This window comes from Geotrypetes seraphini, chromosome 10, assembly GCF_902459505.1.
Source record: "Geotrypetes seraphini chromosome 10, aGeoSer1.1, whole genome shotgun sequence".
NCBI classification, from domain to species: domain Eukaryota; kingdom Metazoa; phylum Chordata; class Amphibia; order Gymnophiona; family Dermophiidae; genus Geotrypetes; species Geotrypetes seraphini.
The window spans coordinates 6,833,111-6,855,466 of NC_047093.1; the positions used below are offsets into that span (position 1 = coordinate 6,833,111).

The 22,356-nt window shown below is 49.0% G+C and overlaps 1 protein-coding gene across 3 annotated transcripts in view; it reads left to right on the plus strand.

Annotated features, from left to right (window-relative positions):
* The window catches only part of BAIAP2 (BAR/IMD domain containing adaptor protein 2), a 174,729-nt gene that overhangs the window by 15,764 nt on the left and 136,609 nt on the right, over positions 1-22,356 (plus strand). For all 3 annotated transcript variants that reach the window (XM_033961495.1, XM_033961497.1, XM_033961496.1), the window contains exon 2: positions 20,651-20,726. In XM_033961495.1, coding sequence (XP_033817386.1) covers positions 20,651-20,726 — 76 coding nt within the window. The remainder of the gene's footprint in view (positions 1-20,650; positions 20,727-22,356) is intronic.

Genomic DNA, 22,356 nt, shown 5'->3' on the forward strand with positions numbered 1-22,356 from the left:
TCAAGGTAAGCAGGACCAGCAAAATATAAAGTTCCGAAAACTAATGATACAAAGCAGTGACACACTGTAACTTTCACATAGGGCATTTCAGCTTTGTATTCTAGTTTATCCCAGGACAAGCAGGCAGCATATTCTTAACACATGGGTGACGTCACCGACGGAGCCCTCGGTACGGACCTTTTTAACTAGAAGTTTCTAGTTGGCCGCACCGCGCGTGCGCGAGTGCCTTCCCGCCCGACGGAGGAGTGCGTGGTCCCCAGTTTCTTCGTTTCCGCGGAGCGAAGAAGACGCGTGTGTTTTTTCAACGGCCGTTGAAACCACTTTTTTGCCTTCCCGCTCGCGCTTTTTTCCTTATTTTTTCTTTCTTTACCTTCGGGTTTATTTTTCTTTGATTTGCAAAAAAAAAAACAAAAACTTTGCTTTTCCCCTTTTTTTTTTCTTCTTTCGTTTTTGCCCCGGCGGGGCCTGTTGCCAGTATACAGGCCTCGGGCTTCGATTTTGCGGAGGCTATCTTCCCCTTCATGCCCCCGCAGGTCGGTTTTAAGAAGTGCCAGCGGTTTTTCACGCCCGATCTCCATAACTGACCCACACAATTGGTGTTTGCAGTGTCTGGGTCCGGAGCATCGGGCGGACTCCTGCACCCGCTGTGCTACTCTTCAAAAAAGAACCCTTAAAAACCGAAGAATTCAACAAACTCTCCTCTTCGGCACCGAGTCGGCGATGGACTCCTCACCTTCAACGGCGGTACCTCAAAAATCGGCACCGTCGACCTCGACACCGACCGACCCCGCATCGGCGTCGCTGGCGCCAGGTAAGCCGGCTAAGAAGCCTTCCTCTTCCCTCGAGCGCCCTCCAGCTACGGTGGCGACACCGTCCCTACCGGCATCGCACCGGTCCCGCAAACGCTCCGCCCCGATCTCGGTGAGTGCCTCGTCATCGGCCTCCTCATCGCCGGGGCGTGGAGCGGCATCTAAGGAACCGAAGAAAAAGAAAGCGGTTCCGATGCCACCCCTAGATGACCGTATCTCGGCCATCTTAAAGGCTCAACTCCAAGAACAGTTGAAGAAACAACTTGAGCAACTGTTGCCCACTATCCTGGCACCGCTCCTTCCGGTACCAGACCGGCCCGAGCCCCGCACCGAGCCCCCGGTGTCCACCCCTTCGGTACTGGTGAACACATCCATGCCGATCCTTTCGGCCCAACAACTTCAGGGCGATCCGGTGGTTCATTCTCAGGCCACATTGGATCCTCCTCGGCACCAGGCGGTACGGCATTCTTCTCGGGACCGAGATAGACGCCGGTCGTCCTCCCCTGGTACCGTTTCGGTGCGCTCTGGAAAGTCTTTGTCCAAAACTCGCCATACCGCGCCCTCCACCCCGGTGTCTCGACATGCACCAGAAGTCAGGGACCCTGACTTATGGGAGGAAACTCCTCTCGGTACCGAGGAGGATCCCTCCTCATCTGATGAGGAACCATCGGCACCCGATGCCACCTCTAAACCAGAGCAGTCCTCATTTTCTAAATTTTTGAGAGAAATGTCTGCTGCCCTGTCCCTTCCTCTGGAATCTGACTCAAAAAAGTCTCAAGCCTTTCTAGAGGCTCTAGACTTTGAGCAACCTCCTAAGGAGTTCCTCAAGCTTCCCGTGCATGACATCCTACGGGAAACGTTCTACAAAAACTTGGAAAATCCCCTCACGGTACCGGGAGCCCCCCGTAAACTGGACAACCTGTACCGTGTCATTCCCATTCCGGGATTCGACAAATCTCAATTGCCCCATGAGTCCCTTCTGGTCGAATCCACCTTAAAGAAGACTCAGGGCTCCAGTGTCTATGCCTCTACCCCTCCTGGCAGAGAAGGTAAGACCATGGACAAGTTTGGCAAGAGGCTTTACCAAAATGCCATGCTTGCTAACAGGGCAAACAACTATTCCTTCCATTTTTCCTTCTATCTGAAACATTTGGTCCAACAACTGTCTGCCCTCCAGAAGTACCTCCCTGAGCGCAAGGTCCCGCTATTCCAACAGCACATCTCTGGCCTTCTCCAAATGCGCAAGTATATGGTCCGCTCGATATACGACTCCTTCGAGCTCACCTCTCGGGCCTCTGCCATGGCCGTAGCCATGCGTCGCTTGGCCTGGCTCAGAGTCTCCGACCTGGACATCAACCACCAGGATCGTCTGGCCAACGCCCCCTGTCTCGGGGATGAACTTTTTGGAGAGTCCCTGGATTCCACCACCCAGAAACTCTCTGCCCATGAGACCAGGTGGGACACCCTGATCAAGCCGAAAAAGAAGGTTCCGCCTGCCCGACCCTATCGGCCTCAAACATCTTATCAACGGAGGTTCTCAGCCAGACCACTCAACCCGCCTCCCCAGCAATCTCGGCGACCCCGTCAACAGCAACATCATGCTCAGGCTCGATCTCAGGCCACTCAACCTTCTAAGCCTCCTCAGCCTGCTAAACAATCTCAGCCCTTTTGACTCTTCTCTCCAGGGCATAGCCAGTCATCCACCCTTGCTACCTCTTCCACAGCCCATCGGAGGTCGTCTCACCATTTTCTCCAGCCGTTGGGAAGTCATCACGTCGGACCAGTGGGTCCTCAACATCATCCGCCACGGCTATTCTCTCAACTTCCAGACTCTGCCTCCGGACAACCTTCCCGTAGAGTCTGCTTCACACTCATCTCAAACCCCCCTCCTCCTGAGGGAGGTTCAATCCCTCCTCCTTCTCAATGCCATCGAAGAAGTACCTCCAGATCAAAGGGGTCAGGGATTCTACTCCCGCTACTTCCTGGTTCCCAAAAAGACGGGAGACCTCCGTCCCATTCTCGATCTAAGGGACCTCAACAAGTGTCTGGTCAAGGAGAAGTTCAGAATGCTCTCCCTTGCCACGCTTTACCCTCTTCTTTCTCAACACGACTGGCTATGTTCCCTGGACCTCAAAGAGGCCTACACTCACATCTCCATCAATCAGAATTCTCGCCGCTACCTACGGTTCCAGGTACTGCACCACCACTATCAGTACAAGGTGCTACCGTTCGGCCTAGCTTCCTCACCCAGGGTGTTCACCAAGTGCCTTATAGTGGTAGCGGCCTTCCTCAGGTCTCACAACCTCCAGGTGTTCCCCTACTTGGACGATTGGTTGGTGAAAGCACCTTCGTCTCAACTCGTGCTACAAGCCACTCATCACACCATCTCTCTCCTCCACCTCCTGGGGTTCGAGATCAACTACCCCAAGTCGCACCTGCTTCCCACCCAGCGACTTCAATTCATTGGAGCAGTTCTGGACACCACGCTAATGAGGGCCTTTCTCCCCTCCGATCGCCAGCGGACCCTGCTCCATCTCTGCCGTCAGGTACTCATGCACCCCTCCATTCCTGCCCGACAGATGATGGTCCTACTGGGTCACATGGCCTCGACGGTGCATGTCCTTCCTCTGGCACGTCTCCACCTTCGTACGCCTCAGTGGACTCTCGCCAACCAATGGTCACAGACTACGGACCTTCTTTCTCGTCCCATCTCTGTGACATCATCTCTTCAGCAATCTCTCCAATGGTGGTTGAACTCCTCAAATCTTTCCAGGGGTCTACTTTTTCATCTGCCCCTCCACTCTATGATCATCACCACAGATGCGTCCCCCTACGCGTGGGGAGCTCACCTAGGAGATCTACGCACCCAGGGACTTTGGACCCCACAGGAGCGTCGTCATCACATCAATTTCCTAGAACTCAGGGCCATGTTCTATGCCCTCAAGGTTTTCCAACATCTCCTCTGCCCTCAAGTCCTCCTCCTGTGCACAGACAATCAAGTCGCCATGTACTACATAAACAAGCAAGGCGGCACCGGATCTCGCCCCCTTTGTTTGGAGGCTCTGCGCATCTGGACCTGGGCCACGGACCGCAATCTCTTTCTCAGGGCGGTCTATATCCAGGGCGAACAGAACTCTCTGGCCGACAATCTCAGTCGCATCCTTCAACCTCACGAGTGGACGTTGGACCCTCCGACTCTGCTCTCCATCTTTGCTCGATGGGGCACTCCGCAGGTGGACCTCTTTGCAGCACCTCACAATCATCAGCTGCCCCAATTCTGCTCCAGACTCTTCTCTCCTCACCGTCTGGCCCCGGATGCATTCCTGCTCGATTGGAGGGATCGGTTCCTGTATGCCTTCCCTCCACTTCCTCTGATGTTGCGGACCTTGTCCAAACTCCGCAAAGACCACGCCACCATGATTCTTATCGCACCTCGGTGGCCTCGCCAACACTGGTTCTCACTCCTGCTCCAGCTCAGTTCCAGGGAACCCATTCTACTTCCTGTGTTTCCTACTCTACTTACGCAACAGCATCAGTCTCTACTACATCCCAATCTGTCTTCGCTCCACCTGACAGCTTGGTTTCTCTCGGGCTGACCTCTCCGGAGAATCTATCTCAACCGGTCCGCCTCATTTTGGACGCTTCCAGGAAACCGGCCACTCTCCAATGTTACCATCAGAAGTGGACCAGATTTTCCTCCTGGTGTCTCCGGCATCATCAGGAACCCACCTCCTTAGCGGTGGAAACTGTCTTGGAATATTTGCTCTCACTGTCCAATGCTGGCCTCAAAACTACCTCCATCAGAGTCCACCTCAGTGCCATTACTGCGTTTCATGAGCCTATTCTCGGTAAACCCCTCACGGCTCATCCTCTGGTTTCCTGAATGTGGTTCTCTCAGCTCTCATGAAACCTCCGTTTGAGCCTCTTGCCACAACTTCACTCAGGCTTCTTACCTGGAAGGTGCTTTTCCTAATTGCCATCACCTCTGCCAGGAGGGTTAGCGAACTGCATGCACTGGTTGCCGACCCACCTTTCACTGTTTTTCACCATGACAAGGTTGTTCTACGTACCCACCCTAAATTCCTTCCCAAGGTGGTCTCAGCTTTTCACCTCAACCAGTCCATTGTGCTGCCCGTCTTCTTCCCTAAGCCTCACTCGCATCCTGGGGAACAGGCGTTGCACACGCTGGATTGTAAGCGTGCCCTTGCTTACTATCTTGATCGTACCAGAGCTCACCGAACAGCCCCTCAGCTCTTTTTGTCTTTCGACCCCAACCGTTTGGGTCGTCCTGTCTCCAAACGGACACTTTCAAATTGGCTTGCTGCCTGTATTGCTTTCTGCTACGCTCGGGCCGGTCTCTCACTGGAAGGAACTGTCACGGCCCACAGAGTCCGAGCTATGGCTGCTTCTGTAGCTTTCCTCCGCTCCACGCCCATCGAGGAAATCTGCAAGGCGGCCACTTGGTCCTCAGTTCACACGTTCACTACTCACTACTGTCTGGATGCGTTCTCCAGACGGGATGGACACTTCGGCCAATCTGTGTTACAAAATTTATTTTCCTAATGGCCAACCATCCCACCTCCCTCTTTGTTAGCTTCGAGGTCACCCATGTGTTAAGAATATGCTGCCTGCTTGTCCTGGGATAAAGCACAGTTACTTACCGTAACAGGTGTTATCCAGGGACAGCAGGCAGATATTCTTACGTCCCACCCACCTCCCCGGGTTGGCTTCTTAGCTGGCTTATACTAACTGGGGACCACGCACTCCTCCGTCGGGCGGGAAGGCACTCGCGCACGCGCGGTGCGGCCAACTAGAAACTTCTAGTTAAAAAGGTCCGTACCGAGGGCTCCGTCGGTGACGTCACCCATGTGTTAAGAATATCTGCCTGCTGTCCCTGGATAACACCTGTTACGGTAAGTAACTGTGCTTTATATCCCTGCCATCGATATTCTAGCTGGATTACAAAACCAGTACAGTAGACTCTCGGCAATCCATCATCCATGGGGATTGGTGGATACTATATAATTGCAGTTTCCAGTTGCTTGAGTTACTGTAAAAAGTTCCTTTTCATTAGCAGCTGATGCATCCAGAAATGGTCCACGACATGGCAAATGAGGTTTAACGTGGATAAGTGTAAGGTGATGCATGTTGGTAACAAAAATCTTATACACAAATACAGGATGTCCGGTGCAGTACTTGGAAAGACCCCCCAGGAAAGAGACTTGGGAGTACTGGTCGACAAGTCAATGAAGCCATCCGTGCAATGTGTGGCGAAAAGGGCGAACAGAATGCTGGGAATGATTAAGAAGGGGAGCACAAATAGATCGGAAAAGGTTATTATGCCGCTGTACCTGGCCATGGTACGCCCTCACCTGGAATTCTGTGTTCAGCACTGGTCGCCGTACATGAAGAAGGACACAGTACTATTCGAAAGGGTCCAGAGAAGAGCGACTAAACTGGTTAAGGGGCTTGAGAGATTAGAGAAACTGGGCCTCTTCTCCCTTGAAAAGAGGAGACTGAGAGGGGACATGATCAAAACATTCAAGATAATGAAGGGAATAGACTTGGTAGATAAAGACAGGTTCACCCTCTCCAAGGTAGAGAGAACGAGAGGGCACTCTCTAAAGTTAAAAGGGGATAGATTCTGTACAAATGTAAGGAAGTTCTTCACCCAGAGACTGGTAAAAAACTGGAATGCTCTTCCGGAGGCTGTTGTAGGGGAAAAATCCCTCCAGGGATTCAAGACAAAGTTGGACAAGTTCCTGCTGAACCAGAACATAACACAGGTAAGGCTAATCTCAGTAAGGGCACTGGTCTTTGACCTAAGGGCCGCTGCATGAGCGGACTGCTGAGTACAATGGACCACTGGTCTGGCCTAGCAGTGGCAATTCTTATGTTCCTCAGTGGGTTGTGTCCATCTACCAGCAGGCGGAAATAGCACAGAAGTTGAGCTCTGACTTGCATACGATGGGTTTGATCACAGGTACTTTAGTATGCTCTATCTCCGCAGTCAGATGTATGGTCTCCTGCTCCTGGTTTCATCTCTGTTCAGTGTGCCCAACAGGCTCCTGTTTTAGCTTGGCTACTCCAGTGAAACTTGGGGATTAGGCTTCCTGGGTGCCTACCTCCTGGCTATAGCAGGTGGTGCCAGTTCCCTACCTATCCCCAGTACCTCCCTCTGTATGTACCATGCACTCATTTCTCCCTCCTCACTTGTTAAAAAAAAAAAAAAAGTAAAATAAAAATCAAAGGATTGGCGAGTCACAGTACAGCTAAGAAATCTCCTGCTATTCTACTGGATATGCGAGTTCTGTTTCTATTTACTAGCATGCTGGTGTGCGTTTTTTCATATACATTTTTCTCCCTCAGTGACTTCCTGCCCTCATATGTCTCTTGGGTCTGTCTCTCTAATGATGGCCTCTTCAGTGTTGGTGCTGTTTTTGGTGGGAGTACGCCTGAGCTTTTAGCACCATGTTTGTGGAGTCCACATTGTCTTTCTGATCCTTTTGTTGGCTTGGGCTGCAGTGCTGGCTTCTTAATATTTTTTTCTGGGCTTACAGATGCACTGGGAAGGGGCAGGCCTGTGGGCAGGTAAGGAATTTTTTTTATCCCTCCGGCTGTCTTCACATAACGGGTGTGGGGGTGGGCAGAGGCATGAGGGAGTGGGTATCCCTCATGCTGACTTTCAAAAGTAAGGAGAGTGGGGAAGGGAGGGGTTCCTGGCATGGAGAGGGTTGGTTTGGGGGGGGTAGGTGGCAGGAGGGTGTGGGCATCCCTCCTGCATGTTTTTTTCTTTTGATGTTCAGGGGTGTGGAAGGAGGAGGTGGTTTGCGGCAAGGGGGCATGGACATCCTACAGCCTCTATTTTTGTTTTGGGGGGATTCAACTTTTTTGTTTTATGGGGCATTTCATTTTAATATTAAGGACCTAATTTTAAAAGTAATGGCAGTCGGAGAATGTACAAATGCATGGAAAACCACATGGTGAGCTGTTTTGTATATGAAGTCTGCAAATTGGTTTAACGACTATCGGTAGATGATCGGAGCATTTAGTGTATCAAGGCCTCAAATCTTTCAATAGTAGTTACAGCTACTGCTTCTCACATTTTGGTCTCTAATAGCTTTTGTTTGCTGTATTATAGTTCTTCCATAGCTGCCATAGTTCACTTTGGCAGTCCTTGCTTATTCCTCTGTGGTGTCGCTTACCTTTTGCCTATGGCCACTTCAGAGTTCATAATGGCTGCTTTGTCATTTCATTCTGTGCTGAAGGATGTGGGTTGTGAATTTCTCTTCAAATGCAAATAAGATAGCTAGAATGCACAGAGTTCCAAACCAAAGAAAAAACTCTTGATTAGGTTGGTTCCTGTTTATAGGTGATAGTACATGTAAAAGGGTTTGCATGCTTATGTGCGGGTATTTTCTCTGTCCCTATTGGGCTTACAATCTATTTTTATGCCTGGAGGATTCTGTGACTTGCCCAGTCACAAAGAGCTGCAGAGGGCATCAGGAGTACTGCGGAGGGGCAGAGTGGTTGGTCTGTTGACTTTTTCTGCCATTTATGCTTCTATATTTCTGTAGGAAAGGTTGTGATGTGCTTTTCTTCCTACTCGTATTTCCTTCAATGAGTTTGAGTGTGCAAATTGTTCTCGCACATTTTCTCTGGATTGTAATTCTCAAAATCCACACACAGGTTTTTATTCTGAGTCTCTGTTGGTTCTTGCTGGTCCTCTAGTATTAGCTTCAGACCAGCAATTTTATTTCTCATTTGTTTTTCTCCATTGTGTACTCTGCAACATTGTGGTTCGTATTAAAAAAAAAAAAAAAAGGAGAATATTGAGGTTTTTTCCCTCACGAGAATACATTGAGCTTACCATTCTGCTGTTGGTGACCTTTTTTCTAAGAACTCTGCAGGCATATTGCCTCTTTGGTTACTTATGTCACACTCACCTCTATGGTATCTCCTTGATGCCACTGGCTCAAGAATAAATTATTTGATTTTTTTTTGAGGGTACCACATGGCTAAGCTCAGGTTACTCATGTTTCCTCTTCGATATTAAAGTAAGAGAGTACAGGAGCTCAATAACACGAGTTTATTACTGTGATTTTCCTGTCACCTTCGTAGATACTTGTGTTTCATGTGGCACTTATTAGAAATCATATCTGTCATAGCTCGTTCTCCATTCTTTCTTTTACTTGTGTAACATTTTATATATTTTGATTCCCTAGTTTCTGATGAGCCATTACCTCAGGGGTCAGTAGTTTTAAAAGTTCCTTCTATGCATACGCTTTCATGAGCTCAGGCCCCCTTTTCTCATGGTGTTCTGTCCTTACTAAACTCCTCTTGAGGAGACTTAAAAACAAACAAACACTCAAAACCATTTAACCAACTTTTGTTTTTTACAGGGATATTACACAAGTCCATTCTCACTTTCTTTATTAAATCTTTGAAGGGTTTCATCTTACTGGCATATTGTTTTGATAAATATGCTTCCTGTTGCTGTTTTTAATTTTCTTATTTTAAGGCTTATTATATTACTTTTTCAGCCTTCGTGAGATCTTACAGAATAATATTACAAATATTTTTATCAGGAGGTTGTTTTTCTTCTCAGTAAGCCACTGTTCTGATTTTATGTTCCATAGCATCGGCTTCTCTGATTCTTTTCAAGAAAATCTTGCTTTTATTTGATTATGAAATTCCTTTCTCTTTTCATTTGTATCTACTCAAGGATAGGACTGATTTCAACTGTTTGTTGGGTCGTCTGCTTCATATAGGTGCATTAGCCAGTAGCTCTTATTTGATTATTGAATCTTTTGGGCGTATCCATCGCATTTATTTCGATTCAACTGACTCTAGGAGGTATTTATTAATAATCTTTCAACCTCCATGCACATAGGTTTTATTGGATTTTTCTGTTTACCTCTAGTGGAACATTAGTTTCCTTCCCTTTGTGATCTCGCATCAGACATTAGGTCTAAGTTTATGAGGCAACAAGTTTTTCTGAGTTTTTGGAACCCAACTCTCCCTCCATCCCTTTTTATTATTATTCAAGCTAGGGAGTCCCATTTGTGAGAATATGCTGCCTGCTTGTCTTTTTATTTGAGTTAGGGAGTCCCATTTGTGAGAATATGCTGCCCTTTTTATTCGAGTTAGGGAGTCCCATTTGTGAGAATATGCTGCCCTTTTTATTCGAGTTAGGGAGTCCCATTTGTGAGAATATGCTGCCCTTTTTATTCGAGTTAGGGAGTCCCATTTGTGAGAATATGCTGCCCCTTTTATTCGAGTTAGGGAGTCCCATTTGTGAGAATATGCTGCCCTTTTTATTCGAGCTAGGGAGTCCCATTTGTGAGAATATGCTGCCCTTTTTATTCGAGTTAGGGAGTCCCATTTGTGAGAATATGCTGCCCTTTTTATTCGAGCTAGGGAGTCCCATTTGTGAGAATATACTGCCTGCTTGTCTAAGGATAAAGCAGTATTTACCATAACAGGTGTTATCATTGGACAGCAGGCAGATATTCTCACAACCTGCCCACCTTCCCTAGTTGGCTTCTTTGATTGGGCATCAAACTGAAGACTTTACAAGTATGCGTTGGGTGGGAAGGCACTCGTGCTTTTGCGGTACGGGCAGTCTAAAAAGCTTGCTAAAGCTTAGTGATAACTACACTTTTCACTGTCTGTACTGGGGCTCCTTGGATGACGTTACCCATTTGTGAGAATATCTGCCTGCTGTCCCAGGATAACACCTGTTACGGTAACTGCTTTTTCTGTAAATCAAACTCAACCTAAGGGTGCTGAGGCAACTGCTCTAACCAGTAGGCCGTGCCTCCAGTCCACTGAATAAGGCCTGTTCTTTGCCTTTAGATAATCTCTAATTCAGTAGGGGTTCTTGAGTCCTAGATGTGTCATGTGATCACTAAGATCATTATGGTTTGTTGATGGTCATATGTCTTGATGAAATGTCTGTCCCTGAAAGACCTTTATCTCTGTTTAACTTCATACATTTTGAAGTTAAGTCCCAACAGGCAGTGTGATTGCTAAACTATTTGTAGGCCTGCTTTGGCCTTTTTTAGAAGCCCAGTTATAACTATTTGCAGATGAGCAGATATCCCTCGGTGTCCTGCATGTATGTGAGATAAACCTGTATATATAACTAGCGCTTATTTGTTCTATGACAGTGGTTTCCAAATTCAGTAGCAACCCCCAAATGGGAGAAAAATTCTCATTTTGTGTCATGAGCCCATCAACACGAGTGTTGTTGAGGGGGGGGGGTCTTTTCTTTTTTTTTTTTTTTCTTATTTTTTTTAATGAGAACCATACAAAAACATTTTTATGCACCTACTATATTTCACATTGAATAGTAGAAAAAGTGGTACATATAGAAACATGATGGAAGATAAAGGCCAAATGGCCCATCTAGTCTGCCTGCCCATCTACAGTAACCATTATCTCTTCCTCTCTGAGATCTCGCATGCCTATCCCGTGCCTTCTTGAATTCATATCCCCAACAGTAGTCTTTCCCATCCCTTCAAACACCTGCGCTCCACATAGGACTGAAAAGAACATCTTCTATCAATAAGCCAAATTTGTTTCTAATAGCTGTTAACCTATACATGCAATACCACCTATTCATTCTGGGGTCGCAGGTTATTTCTTTTGTGCAGGAGTACTGCTGTGGTTTTGTCTTCCAAGTCACATACTGATAAATTAAATAAGACAGTTTTCATGGTGAGAGGTATATTTGTAGTTCTTGTTATCTAAGTGGTGCAAAGGAAAAGACCCAAGTATTGGAAGCTTCTATATCGCAACTAATGCCTGGGGAGTCAGCGGTTTACATGAGCCTCTGTAATGGTGTTACAATACATGAGCTACTGTAAAGCTGATACATGACCTTCTGTAGTGATGATACATGAGTTTCTGTAAAAGTTACAATACAGAGTTAGCGTTTTCTGAGATGGTTTTCAAGGTTGAGTTCTTGGACATGCTAGTACAGGCCTGCAGAACTCAAAAATGATCCGGGGCCGAAACGAAGTCAGAAAATGTAGTGAGGGCCGCAGGTAGTGGCCATGGCTTGAGGCACCTGGAGGTATGTGGATGTTGCTTTGATGACATCACACTCATATGTGACATTTGCGCATGTGCAGAGGCCTTCCAGACGGGCCCTGAGACGCCAGTAGGGAGTGCCAGGAGAGGAGATTCATCTGATTGCCTACAGCAGTGTTTCTCAAGTACTTCAAGCTAAGGACATCCCAAGCGAACATAAGCGCCTGCGGCGGGTGTGGCTTTATCTCCATTGCTTCCCACACCCAGTGAGATCGTCTTCTGTACTGTGCCCGATACGGCTCTCACAGCTCTCACTCCGCGCTCCTGCTCTTCCCCCCCCTAGTCTCGTCTTTAAAAAGCTTTCCGAACTCCTGTCCTGTTTGTGCGTCCAGACAACTTTTCTGTTTTTTTACAGTTTGGATGCATGAACCTTGTACGCTGTTGGATTGGTGACCCCTGACACAAGTGCTTAGGTTCACCAAAACACAGTACTGTGTTGGGTCCATGTTACTACTGTACATCCTGGATTCAAATAAACTAGGCTTTGACTCATACCACTAGTTCTTGTGGATTGCTCCTAGTCCGTTCCCACTGCTTTAATTTGGCACTTCCAGACCATTTTGGCAGAATAAAGCATTTGCCCAGGTATCCTGAGGTGCTTCTGACCCCCAAATAATCCAGGAGATCTTCTGTTCCTAGCAGATTATTTAGCAGTGGTGACTCAGTTCTTGAGGAGTTAGTAACTTAGTTTTCAGATCTTTCTGTTGTCGTACAGCAGCCTATTTGTATTATGCTTTGCAAAATCTAAGAGTTCTACTTTATTTAAAATCTTTTATTCAATAAAAAGCTCTGGGATGGAGGTGTTTGCAGTTCCTAAGTGCAGGTTGATTGTAGCAGCATTATGTTTCTACAAGGAGTGTATCGGTAACGCATTAAATTTTACCCTTCCCATGCCACACCCATTCTCTCTTTAATTAGCTTTTTGACTGGCACGTGGTAGATTTGAGGAGGAGGGAATTTGAAGCACTGGCAGTCATTCTTGATCTGTTTCCATGGTTCAGGGATAGGATTAGATGTAAGAACTGAGATTTTATTTTAATATAAGTGCCTTCCCCGAATGAGTACCACTTGGGACTCGGGATGTGGCCTTGCTTTTAATGTTGCTCATTCAGTCTCTGTTATTTAGTAGCCTAATTTCTTAGTGCTGCAACTAGCAGCAGACAAGCTTGGTTTATAAGCAGAGAAAAATAACATGATTTTGCAATTAAATTTGTGATTTTTCTTTAAAGGGCTTCCTGAATTTGGCTTTCATGTTGTAATTTTCTTATTGCTTTATTGGACTTTCCTCTATCATTGGTTTTGGCTTGTAGCCTTCAGAGAACAGACTGTTGCCTTTTACTCTTGGTGTTCATATATAGTGAATAATTTTATTTCAGTATTTAGCCCATCCTTACACAAGTTTCAACTACATAGTAAAGTTACACAAACAGAATGTAAGCCCATGAAAATCCCAGTCCAGCCACAGACCCCCATCCCCAACTCATGACGTTATCTCCAAATAGACTACATTAAATTTCTGGTTTGAAAGTGTGGCAGTGAAGTGATACTTCAGTGTGTGTCAGGAAAAGTTTTTTGCTGTTTTGCCCTTCCTAGTTGATGGCAACTTGCCCAATGTAGGCAGGAGGCTGTACCTTTATGGTGTATTGGATACCTTCCAGGAGTACAGCATGAATATTGTATAAAAATGGAGCTTAGGTGGTTTTCTTAGACATTTTGAAAACCCAAATCCTTGAGTACTGAAAATCATCAGCCTCTATGCAAGACATGGAACAGAGCATTTCAATTTCTCATTTATTTCCAGCCACACACTGCAAACAGGAAGAATAAGGCAATGCTAAGATATCTCCCACACTTCAGTTACCATATATACTCGAATATAAGTCGATCTGAATATAAGTTACCCCCCCTTCCCCCCCAAAGGAGGGAAAATGGTTGACTCGAATATGTCAGGCGGCTTAATATTCAAATGCTCTCCCCTGTCCGACTCTGCACCCTTCCTTCCCTCCCCTGTCGGACTCTGCACCCTTCCCTCCCTCCCCTGTCATCATACCTCTGCCAATCCCTGGTGGAGGTGCAGCGGGCAGGAGCAAGCTTTCCGAACTCCTGCCCCACTGCTAACTGGCTGCGCAGATTGAGTTTCTTTGGCAGAGTGGCACGAGTTCAATTTGGTGCTTCTGTTCAGTGCTGAGCGGCTTCCTTACTGGCTCCTGTGAATTTTCACGAGAATTTGCGGGAGCCAGTAAGGAAGCTGCTCGGCACCAAGCAGCAGCGCCAAATCGCGCTCCTGTTCATGCCTCTCAACGGCTGAAGAAACTCTTTGCGGTAGTGGGGCAAGAGTTCAGAAAGCTTGCTTCTTTAGCACTCTCCAGACCAGTAGAGGTTAACTTTACGAATGGGTATATATCTAATCATGACCAGCAGGTGGAGACTGAAAACAAAACTTTGGGACAGTATATCCTAGCCCCTCCTCTCTATTTCCCTCAGTCTTCTTTCAGTCTCCAGCAGGTGTGAGTGATCTGTGCCCATCTCCCTTGGTAGGGCTGTTGGAATTTGTTTAGGGGTTTATTGTCCCTGTTTTTGGCCGGACGGAGCTTGGTCGGGCCCTGTTTGGGGGTTCGTCCGACCTCGGGGGTGTCAAACCCGGCGGGTCACGAGCGGGGTCCCTCCCCCCACTTCCTCCACCTCCCCACATTTTTTTAGAGGAGCCTCAGCAGTAAGCCTTGCCCCCTAAGTCAAGCAAGGCATATTGCTTCGAGAGCCTGTGGAGTCTGTTCTGTAAAAAAAAAAAAAAATCCTGAGGTAGTGCTGGTCTGAAGGGTTATTTCCCTTTAAGAAAACTGTATTTTACTGTTTTTTTTCATGTAACCGGCACTTTTTTTATAGCTAGGTCGCGTATGGAGCAATTGTGCCCTTCTCCGGGGGAGTAGGACACATTTGAGTCCAGCCGCGAGGCACTCGCGGCCGGCCTGAACTCGGCGGTTTGGGTCGGTGAGGTGGTGGAGCTCCGTCGGCAGCGGCTGCAGGCGCCCAGAGCTCCCCGCCGATGGTGCCTCGCGAGTCGGCAGGGAACGGTGGGGAAGCCCGGTCTTCTCCGTCCGCCCACGGAGGGATTCCCCAAACCGCCGACGGTCGGGTTTTAGAGGATTCCCTCTCAGCTGATTTTTTGACAGCTGATGCCGGCTTGCCTGCTTTAGCGGCTGAGACTATTCAGGTTTCTCAGCCGCTTCAGGCTATGGAGGGAGCTTTTTTGGCGGGAAAACCGCCATCTTCTCTGTCTGGCCCCTCCATTTTGTCTTCCACCTCAGGTGACCTTCCCCCTGTTTTGACTATGCAGGGGCAAGGTTCTGCTGGGTCCCCTGCTGTGGCAGGGAGTCCCTTGGGACCCTCGGGGGGTTTTTTCTCCTGAATTTTTCTTTTCTTTATGCAGAGCCTATTTTCAGGCGGCTGGGGGTCCCGGTTGCGCCCAGGGGGTTTCGGGGGGTGGGTTTTCCTCCGCGCTCCCTGCGGCTTTGCCTCTCTCGTCTGGCGTGACGTCCCCTCCGCCGCCTCCCTTGTCCAAGCGTCCGCGGGTGTCGTGGGACGAGAATTTGTGGTCGGAGGAACGGGTCGGTCTGGAGGAGGACCTGGACCCTTCTGAGGAGTTCCAGGACTCTCTGGAGGGGACGGAAGCTGGCGGCGGGTTGTCGGATTTCCCGTTCTCCAGTGACGAGGCGTCCGTGGTGCGCCTTTTTCAGAAAGATGAGCTGCCTGACCTTATTCAGCAGGTTTCTTCGGTTTTGCGTTTTGAGGACGCGCCGCCGGAGACTCCGCGTGTGGGGGACCCCCTGTTACGGGGGATCCGTTCCGTTTCCCGCTCTTTTCCTATGCATCAGGATATTCGGGATATTATTCAGGAGCAGTGGAAAACGCCGGAGACGCCGTTTCGGCTGGCGCGCAGCATGGCTCGCCTGTATCCCATTCCTGAAGGGGATCGGGCTACGTTAGCTTCGCCAGTCGTGGATGCGGTGGTCTCGGCAATTTCCAAGCGGCATACCGTGCCTGTTGAGGGCGGTTCTGCCTTGCGGGACTCTGAGGAGCGCAAATTGGAGAGCATCCTTAAGCAAAATTTTCAGGTCTCTGCCTTTGGGTCCAGGCGGCTATTTGTGGGGGACTGGTCGCTCGCGCCGTGTTTCGGTGGGCGGAGCGGGTCTTGGATCGAGAGTCTGACGACTGGTCTCTGGTGGATCAGGAGGTAGCGAAGATTGAGATGGCGGCCTCATTCCTCTCAGATGCTCTATAGGACTTGGTGCGGATCTCAGCTAAGTCTATGGCTTTTGGCGTGGCTGCAAGGCGTGTGTTGTGGCTGCGCGCTTGGGCGGCGGATGCTGCGTCCAAAGCTAAGCTTACTAAATTTCCCTTTCGGGGGTCGTTTTTGTTTGGAGAGGACTTGGATAAGTTGATTCAGACTCTGTCGGACTCGAAAGTTCCCCGTCTGCCGGAGGACCGTGCCCGCCCGGCGTCTCGGGGGGGTGCGGCCCGGGGGCGTTTGCGGGATTTTCGCAAGTATCGCCCTGGGCGTGGGGCTGCTTCTTTCCAGTCTCCGGGATTTTCCCGGGGTCGGTTCTTCCAGCGCATGCAGCCCTTTCGGGGGGCCCGTCGGGGGGCAGGGAATCCCTCCGCCGGTTCCCCCGCTTCCCGTCCTGCACAATGACGCCTTGCCGGCGCCCCCTTTGGTTCAGGTGGGGGCTCGGCTGCGCGAATTTTTCCCCAAATGGGCCGAGATCACGTCCGATCAGTGGGTCCTGGAGGTGGTGCGGGACGGTTATGCCCTGGAGTTCGCCCGCTCTCTGCCGAATTTTTTTTCTCGCTTCTCCATGTCAGACTCCGGGGAAGACGCAGGCTTTTCGCCAGACCCTTCAGCGCTTGCTAGATCTCAGGGCAGTTGTTCCGGTGCCCTCTCCAGAGTGGGGCACGGGCAGGTACTCCATTTACTTGGTGGTGCCCAAGAAGGAGGGGACTTTTTGGCCCATCCTCGATTTGAAAGGGGTCAACAGGGCTCTCAAGATTCCCTCTTTCCGTATGGAAACTCTGCGGTCGGTCATTCTGGCGGTTCAACCGGGGGAGTTTCTCACTTCTCTCGATCTGACGGAGGCCTACTTGCATGTTCCCATTCGGGCCTCTCATCAGCGTTTCCTGCGCTTTGCGATCTTGGGTCGGCACTATCAATTCTGTGCGCTTCCCTTTGGGCTGGCCACGGCTCCTCGGACGTTCACCAAGGTGATGGTGGTCGTCGCGGCAGCCTTGCGGTCGGAGGGCATCCTGGTACACCCCTACCTGGACGACTGGTTAATTCGGGCAAAGTCGTTGCAGGAAAGCTCCCGGGTTACTGCTCGGGTGGTGGAGTTTCTCCGGTCGCTGGGCTGGGTGGTCAACCTTTCCAAGAGTCGGTTGGTCCCGGCTCAGCGTCTGGAGTACCTAGGGGTGCTGTTCGACACCTCCTTGGGGAGGGTCTTCCTCCCAGAGGGCCGGGTGAGCAAATTGCAATCTCAGATTCGCCTGCTTTTGGCGTCCAGGTGTCCTTGGGCGCGAGATTTCCTCCAGGTCTTGGGGTCGATGGCGGCGTCCCTGGACATGGTGAGGTGGGCGCGGGCCCACATGCGTCCTCTCCAGTATGCTCTGCTCCGGAGGTGGTCTCCCCAGAGGCACGGGATGGATGTTCCGGTTCCCCTGCGAGGCTTGGCGCGCTGCAGTCTGCGTTGGTGGCTCCAGACCCCTCACCTGGTTCAGGGGGTGGGTCTGGATCTCCCGCAGTGGACGGTGCTCCTGACGGATGCGAGTCTCCTGGGTTGGGGGGCTCAGTGTTTGGGTCACTCAGCTCAGGGCACCTGGTCCGCGGAGGAGGCCGCCTGGTCGATCAACGTGTTGGAGACCAGAGCGGTCCGTCTGGCGCTGTTGGCTTTCCACTCCCTGTTGCTGGGCAAGTCGGTCAGAGTGCTGTCGGACTATGCCACGGCGGTGGCTTATGTCAATCGTCAGGGGGGCACCAAGAGCACTCAGGTGGCGCAGGAGGCGGCTCTGCTCATGGTTTGGGCGGAGTCCCATCTGCTGGACCTCTCGGCCTCTCATATAGCCGGAGTAGAAAATGTTCAGGCAGACTTCCTCAGTCGTCACTTCCTAGATCCAGGAGAGTGGTGTCTCGGCGCCGAGGCGTTTCAGTTGATAGTGCAGGCTTGGGGGCAGCTCCTGATGGACCTGATGGCCACGGGTGGCAACGCCAAAGTGCCCCGCTTCTTCAGTCGTCGCAGGGACGGTCTGGCCGAGGGTCTGGATGCTCTGGTCCAGCAGTGGCCAACGGAGGGGCTGTTGTATGTGTTCCCTCCTTGGCCGCTGGTGGGCAGAGTGCTTCTTCGCATTGTTCACCATCCGGGTTTGGTGGTGCTGGTGGCGCCGGATTGGCCTCGCCATCCGTGGTATGCGGATCTGGTGAGGCACCTGGTAGCGGATCCTCTTCCTCTGCCTCTCTCGGACGACCTTCTGATGCAGGGTCCCATTCCCATGTTCGACCCGTCTCCCTTCTGTCTTACGGCGTGGCTCTTGAAAGGGGTCGCCTTAGCAAGAAGGGATATTCAGACAAGGTGATCTCTACTCTGTTGGGGTCCCGGAGGCTTTCTACCTCTCGGGCTTATGTGCGGGTTTGGCGTCTCTTTGAGGAATGGTGTCGGGCGCGGGGAGTGACCTCTTTTCGCGCTTCTCTGCCTCACATTCTAGAGTTCTTGCAGGATGGCCTGGATAGAGGCCTGGCTTGGTCTTCTCTCCGGGTTCATCTTGCGGCCCTGTCGGCCTTTCGAGGGTTGGTGTCAGGTCAGCGTTTTATCGGCTCTTCCTGATGTGATTCGGTTTTTGCGGGTGGCCAAGTTGCTTAGGCCTCCCCTACGGCCCTCGGTTCCCTCTTGGGATCTTAATCTGGTTCTCTCTGTTTTGGTGCGTCCGCCTTTCGAGCCCTTGGACGTCTGTTCTTTGAAGGACCTTACTTTGAAGGCGGTCTTTTTGGTGGCCATTACTTCTGCTAGGCGTGTTTCTGAGCTGCAGGCTTTCTCTTGTAGGGCTCCCTTCTTGGAGTTTTCTAGGGAGCGGGTCGTCTTGCGGCCTGTTCCTTCCTTTCTGCCGAAGGTTGTTTCTCCTTTTCATGTCAATCAATCGGTGGTTCTCCCGGTCTTGGGTGGTCGGGAGGGCTCTTCTGAGCAACGGCAGCTGCGCAAGTTGGATGTCGGTCGGGTCCTTCGCTCTTATGTGCAGCGGACCCAGGAATTCCGGAAGTCCGATCATCTCTTTGTCCTCCTGGCGGGTCCTCGTCGGGGAGCTGGCGCTTCTAAGGCTATTATTGCGCGCTGGATCAAGGAGACGATTGCTTCCGCTTATCTTCTGAAACAGCAGCCTATTCCGGAGTTTCTCAAGGCTCATTCCACTCGGGGTCAGGCGGCTTCTTGGGCTGAGTCGTCGCTCGTGCCTCCAGTGGATATTTGTAAGGCTGCGGTTTGGTCCTCCTTACATTCCTTTGTTCGTCATTATCGGGTTGATGTGCAGGCGCGTCGGGACGCGGTGTTCGGTGAGCGTGTACTGGTATCGGCCCTTCGGGGGTCCCGCCCGTGAGAGGGACTGCTTTGGTACGTCCCATTCGTAAAGTTAACCTCTACTGGTCTGGAGAGTGCTAAAGAAGGAGAAATTAGGTTCTTACCTGCTAATTTACTTTCTTTTAGCTTCTCCAGACCAGTAGAGGTCCCCACCCTGTCTGTTGTTGTTGTTGTTGGGGCTGTTGCGCGGGCAGTTTTTGGTTTTTGCTGCGGGTTCTAGTATTTTTCTAGGGCCGGGGAGAATTGAAGAACAGCGGCTGTGGCTCGGCTGGCTTAGCTGGCGAGCTGTGGGGACATTCTTCCTTCGGGAATTTCTCCTCTGCATTTTCCAACAGCATTTTGGGTATGTTATTTGTTACTCCTTTCGGAGTATTGTTTTTTCTCTCTGTTTTTTTCCAGTTCTTGGTTCTGCTTGGCTATTCGGCAGACTGAGGGAAATAGAGAGGAGGGGCTAGGATATACTGTCCCAAAGTTTTGTTTTCAGTCTCCACCTGCTGGTCATGATTAGATATATACCCATTCGTAAAGTTAACCTCTACTGGTCTGGAGAAGCTAAAAGAAAGTAAATTAGCAGGTAAGAACCTAATTTCTCCTTCTGCCCGCTGCACCTCCACCAGGGATCGGCAGAGGTATGAGGATAGGATGGAGGGGGGGAGGGCAGAGCCTGGAGGTGGTAGTGGCCTGAAAAATTCTGGGAGGGGGCGTTGGCTCGAATGTAAACCGGGACCCCCATTTTTTTTGGCCCCAAAATCCCAGTTTATATTAGAGTATATACGGTACTCATTTGTTTTTATGCAAAAAAAAGTGCGTTCATCTTTTGTGCTCAAGTAGAAGCATCTCATGATTTTCAATTTTCTGCTTTTGGTGCTTGTTTTGTCTCTGGTATTTTTTGTAACTGGTTTCTGTTGTGGGCTTAAATTTTTCATTAATTTTGAGTCATTTTGGGCAGACAACTTCTGCATTAATCATTGGTTTCTGACTAATGTCTTTGTTCTTGTTGCCTTAACAGTCAAACTAGCATTAAAACCAACAAGCAAAGGAGCAGCCAAAGACATTTTAAGGATTCAGCTTTGGTATCTGTCCGGTCTTTTAGTTCTCTCAATCTATTAGATTTTTTTTGTTTTTTTGTTTCAGACCATCATGGAGCAATTCAATCCCACGCTCAGGAATTTCATTGCCATGGGGAAGAACTATGAAAAAGCACTAGCAAGTAAGTTCACTCGAGAGGAATCTCTGCAGTTTGAAAAAAAAAAAAAAAAGGGAGGGGGGCAGGGCAGTTCTGAGTACATTTAATTAGCATTGTGCTTTTGGAAAAATGCCAGGTCATGTGTTTCTCTCAGAATTATTAATTGAAAAATGGAACATGTTCATCATTTGGAGAAACCACTTCTGAAATTGAAGCAGGAATAATTTTATAATAGATCTGGCAATATTATGTGATTTGATGAATGTTCTTGATAACTGCTGCCCAGATTCTTTCCCATAATTCTCTTCTCACCTACTTGATTAAGAGACTAGGTCAAGGGTAGGCAATTCCGGTCCTCGAGAGCTGGAGCCAGGTCAGGTTTTCAGGATCTCCACAATGAATATGTATGAGATGGATTTGCATGCACTGCCTCCTTGAGATGCAAATCTATCTCATGCATATTTATTGTGGAGATCCTGAAAACCTGACCTGGCTCTGACTCTTGAAGACTGGAATTGCCTACCCCTGGACTAGGTTATGGCAGAGGAGAAAACCAAAAACAGCAAGTCTAACTTTAGGTATCTGCTGCCTAAATATTTAAGCACAGCTTAGGTAGCTTACCTTGGAGCTATCAGATAAATTCCAAACTTATTCTGTCTTAACATGTTAGTGAATGTGTTAATAGGCAGCATGATGTGAATGTGATGTGTGGGTTAAGGACTGTGTGAATGCATGAATATTTTGAAATGAACAAAAGATGGTATATCATTAAAGCTGTCCTGATTTCTCTAAACTTCAAATTGTAGCAGATCTCTGGTCAGACCAATGCGCTTAAGCAACAGACGATCATAGTTGTTTGTACCTTATGGTGGCTGTCAGCATGTCGAGATAAAAATGAGACTTTGCACCCAATATGTGAAAGAGCAGGTGATTAAAACATTTTTACACGCTTTGATTTAGTCACATAAGATGATTTTTCTTTGAGGTATTAATATAAATGGTGGAACTCCAAATGGATAGGGAACACATTAAGATATGTGGTTATATCGGAAAAATTCTTAATGGTGCACTGCATAGTTAAAATATCAGTGTTACAAATTAAAAATCTTATTTTTCTGGATGGTTTTAGCAGTGTCTTTTCCATAAGAAATTCACCATTCCTTGATGTTTCCTTCTCTTAGTCATATATATAATCTTTTTAATTATTATTTTTCTTTTAAATATTATTATCCCAGGACAAGCAGGCAGCATATTCTTGACTGATGGGTGACGGCACCGACGGAGCCCCGGTATGGACAATTTTAGAGTGATTGCACTCTAAGAACTTGGAAAGTTCTGGTAGGCCGCACCGCGCATGCGCGAGTGCCTTCCCGCCCGACAGAGGCGCGCGGTCCCCAGTTTCTTAGTTTCCGCGGAGCTAAGAAGACGCGTTTTTCAACGGCTGTTGAAATTTTTTCTACTTGCCTTCCCGCTCGCGTAAACCTTTGTGGCTCTATTGCCTTTTTTCTTTTGATTCATTTTTGTAAAAAAAAAAAAAAAACTTTTACTTTTTTTCTTCATTTTTGGTTTTTCCCCGGCGGGGCCTTCTGCCACCATCGAGGCCTCGGCCTTCGATTTGGCTGAAGCCGTTTTTACTTTCATGCCCCCTCAGCCA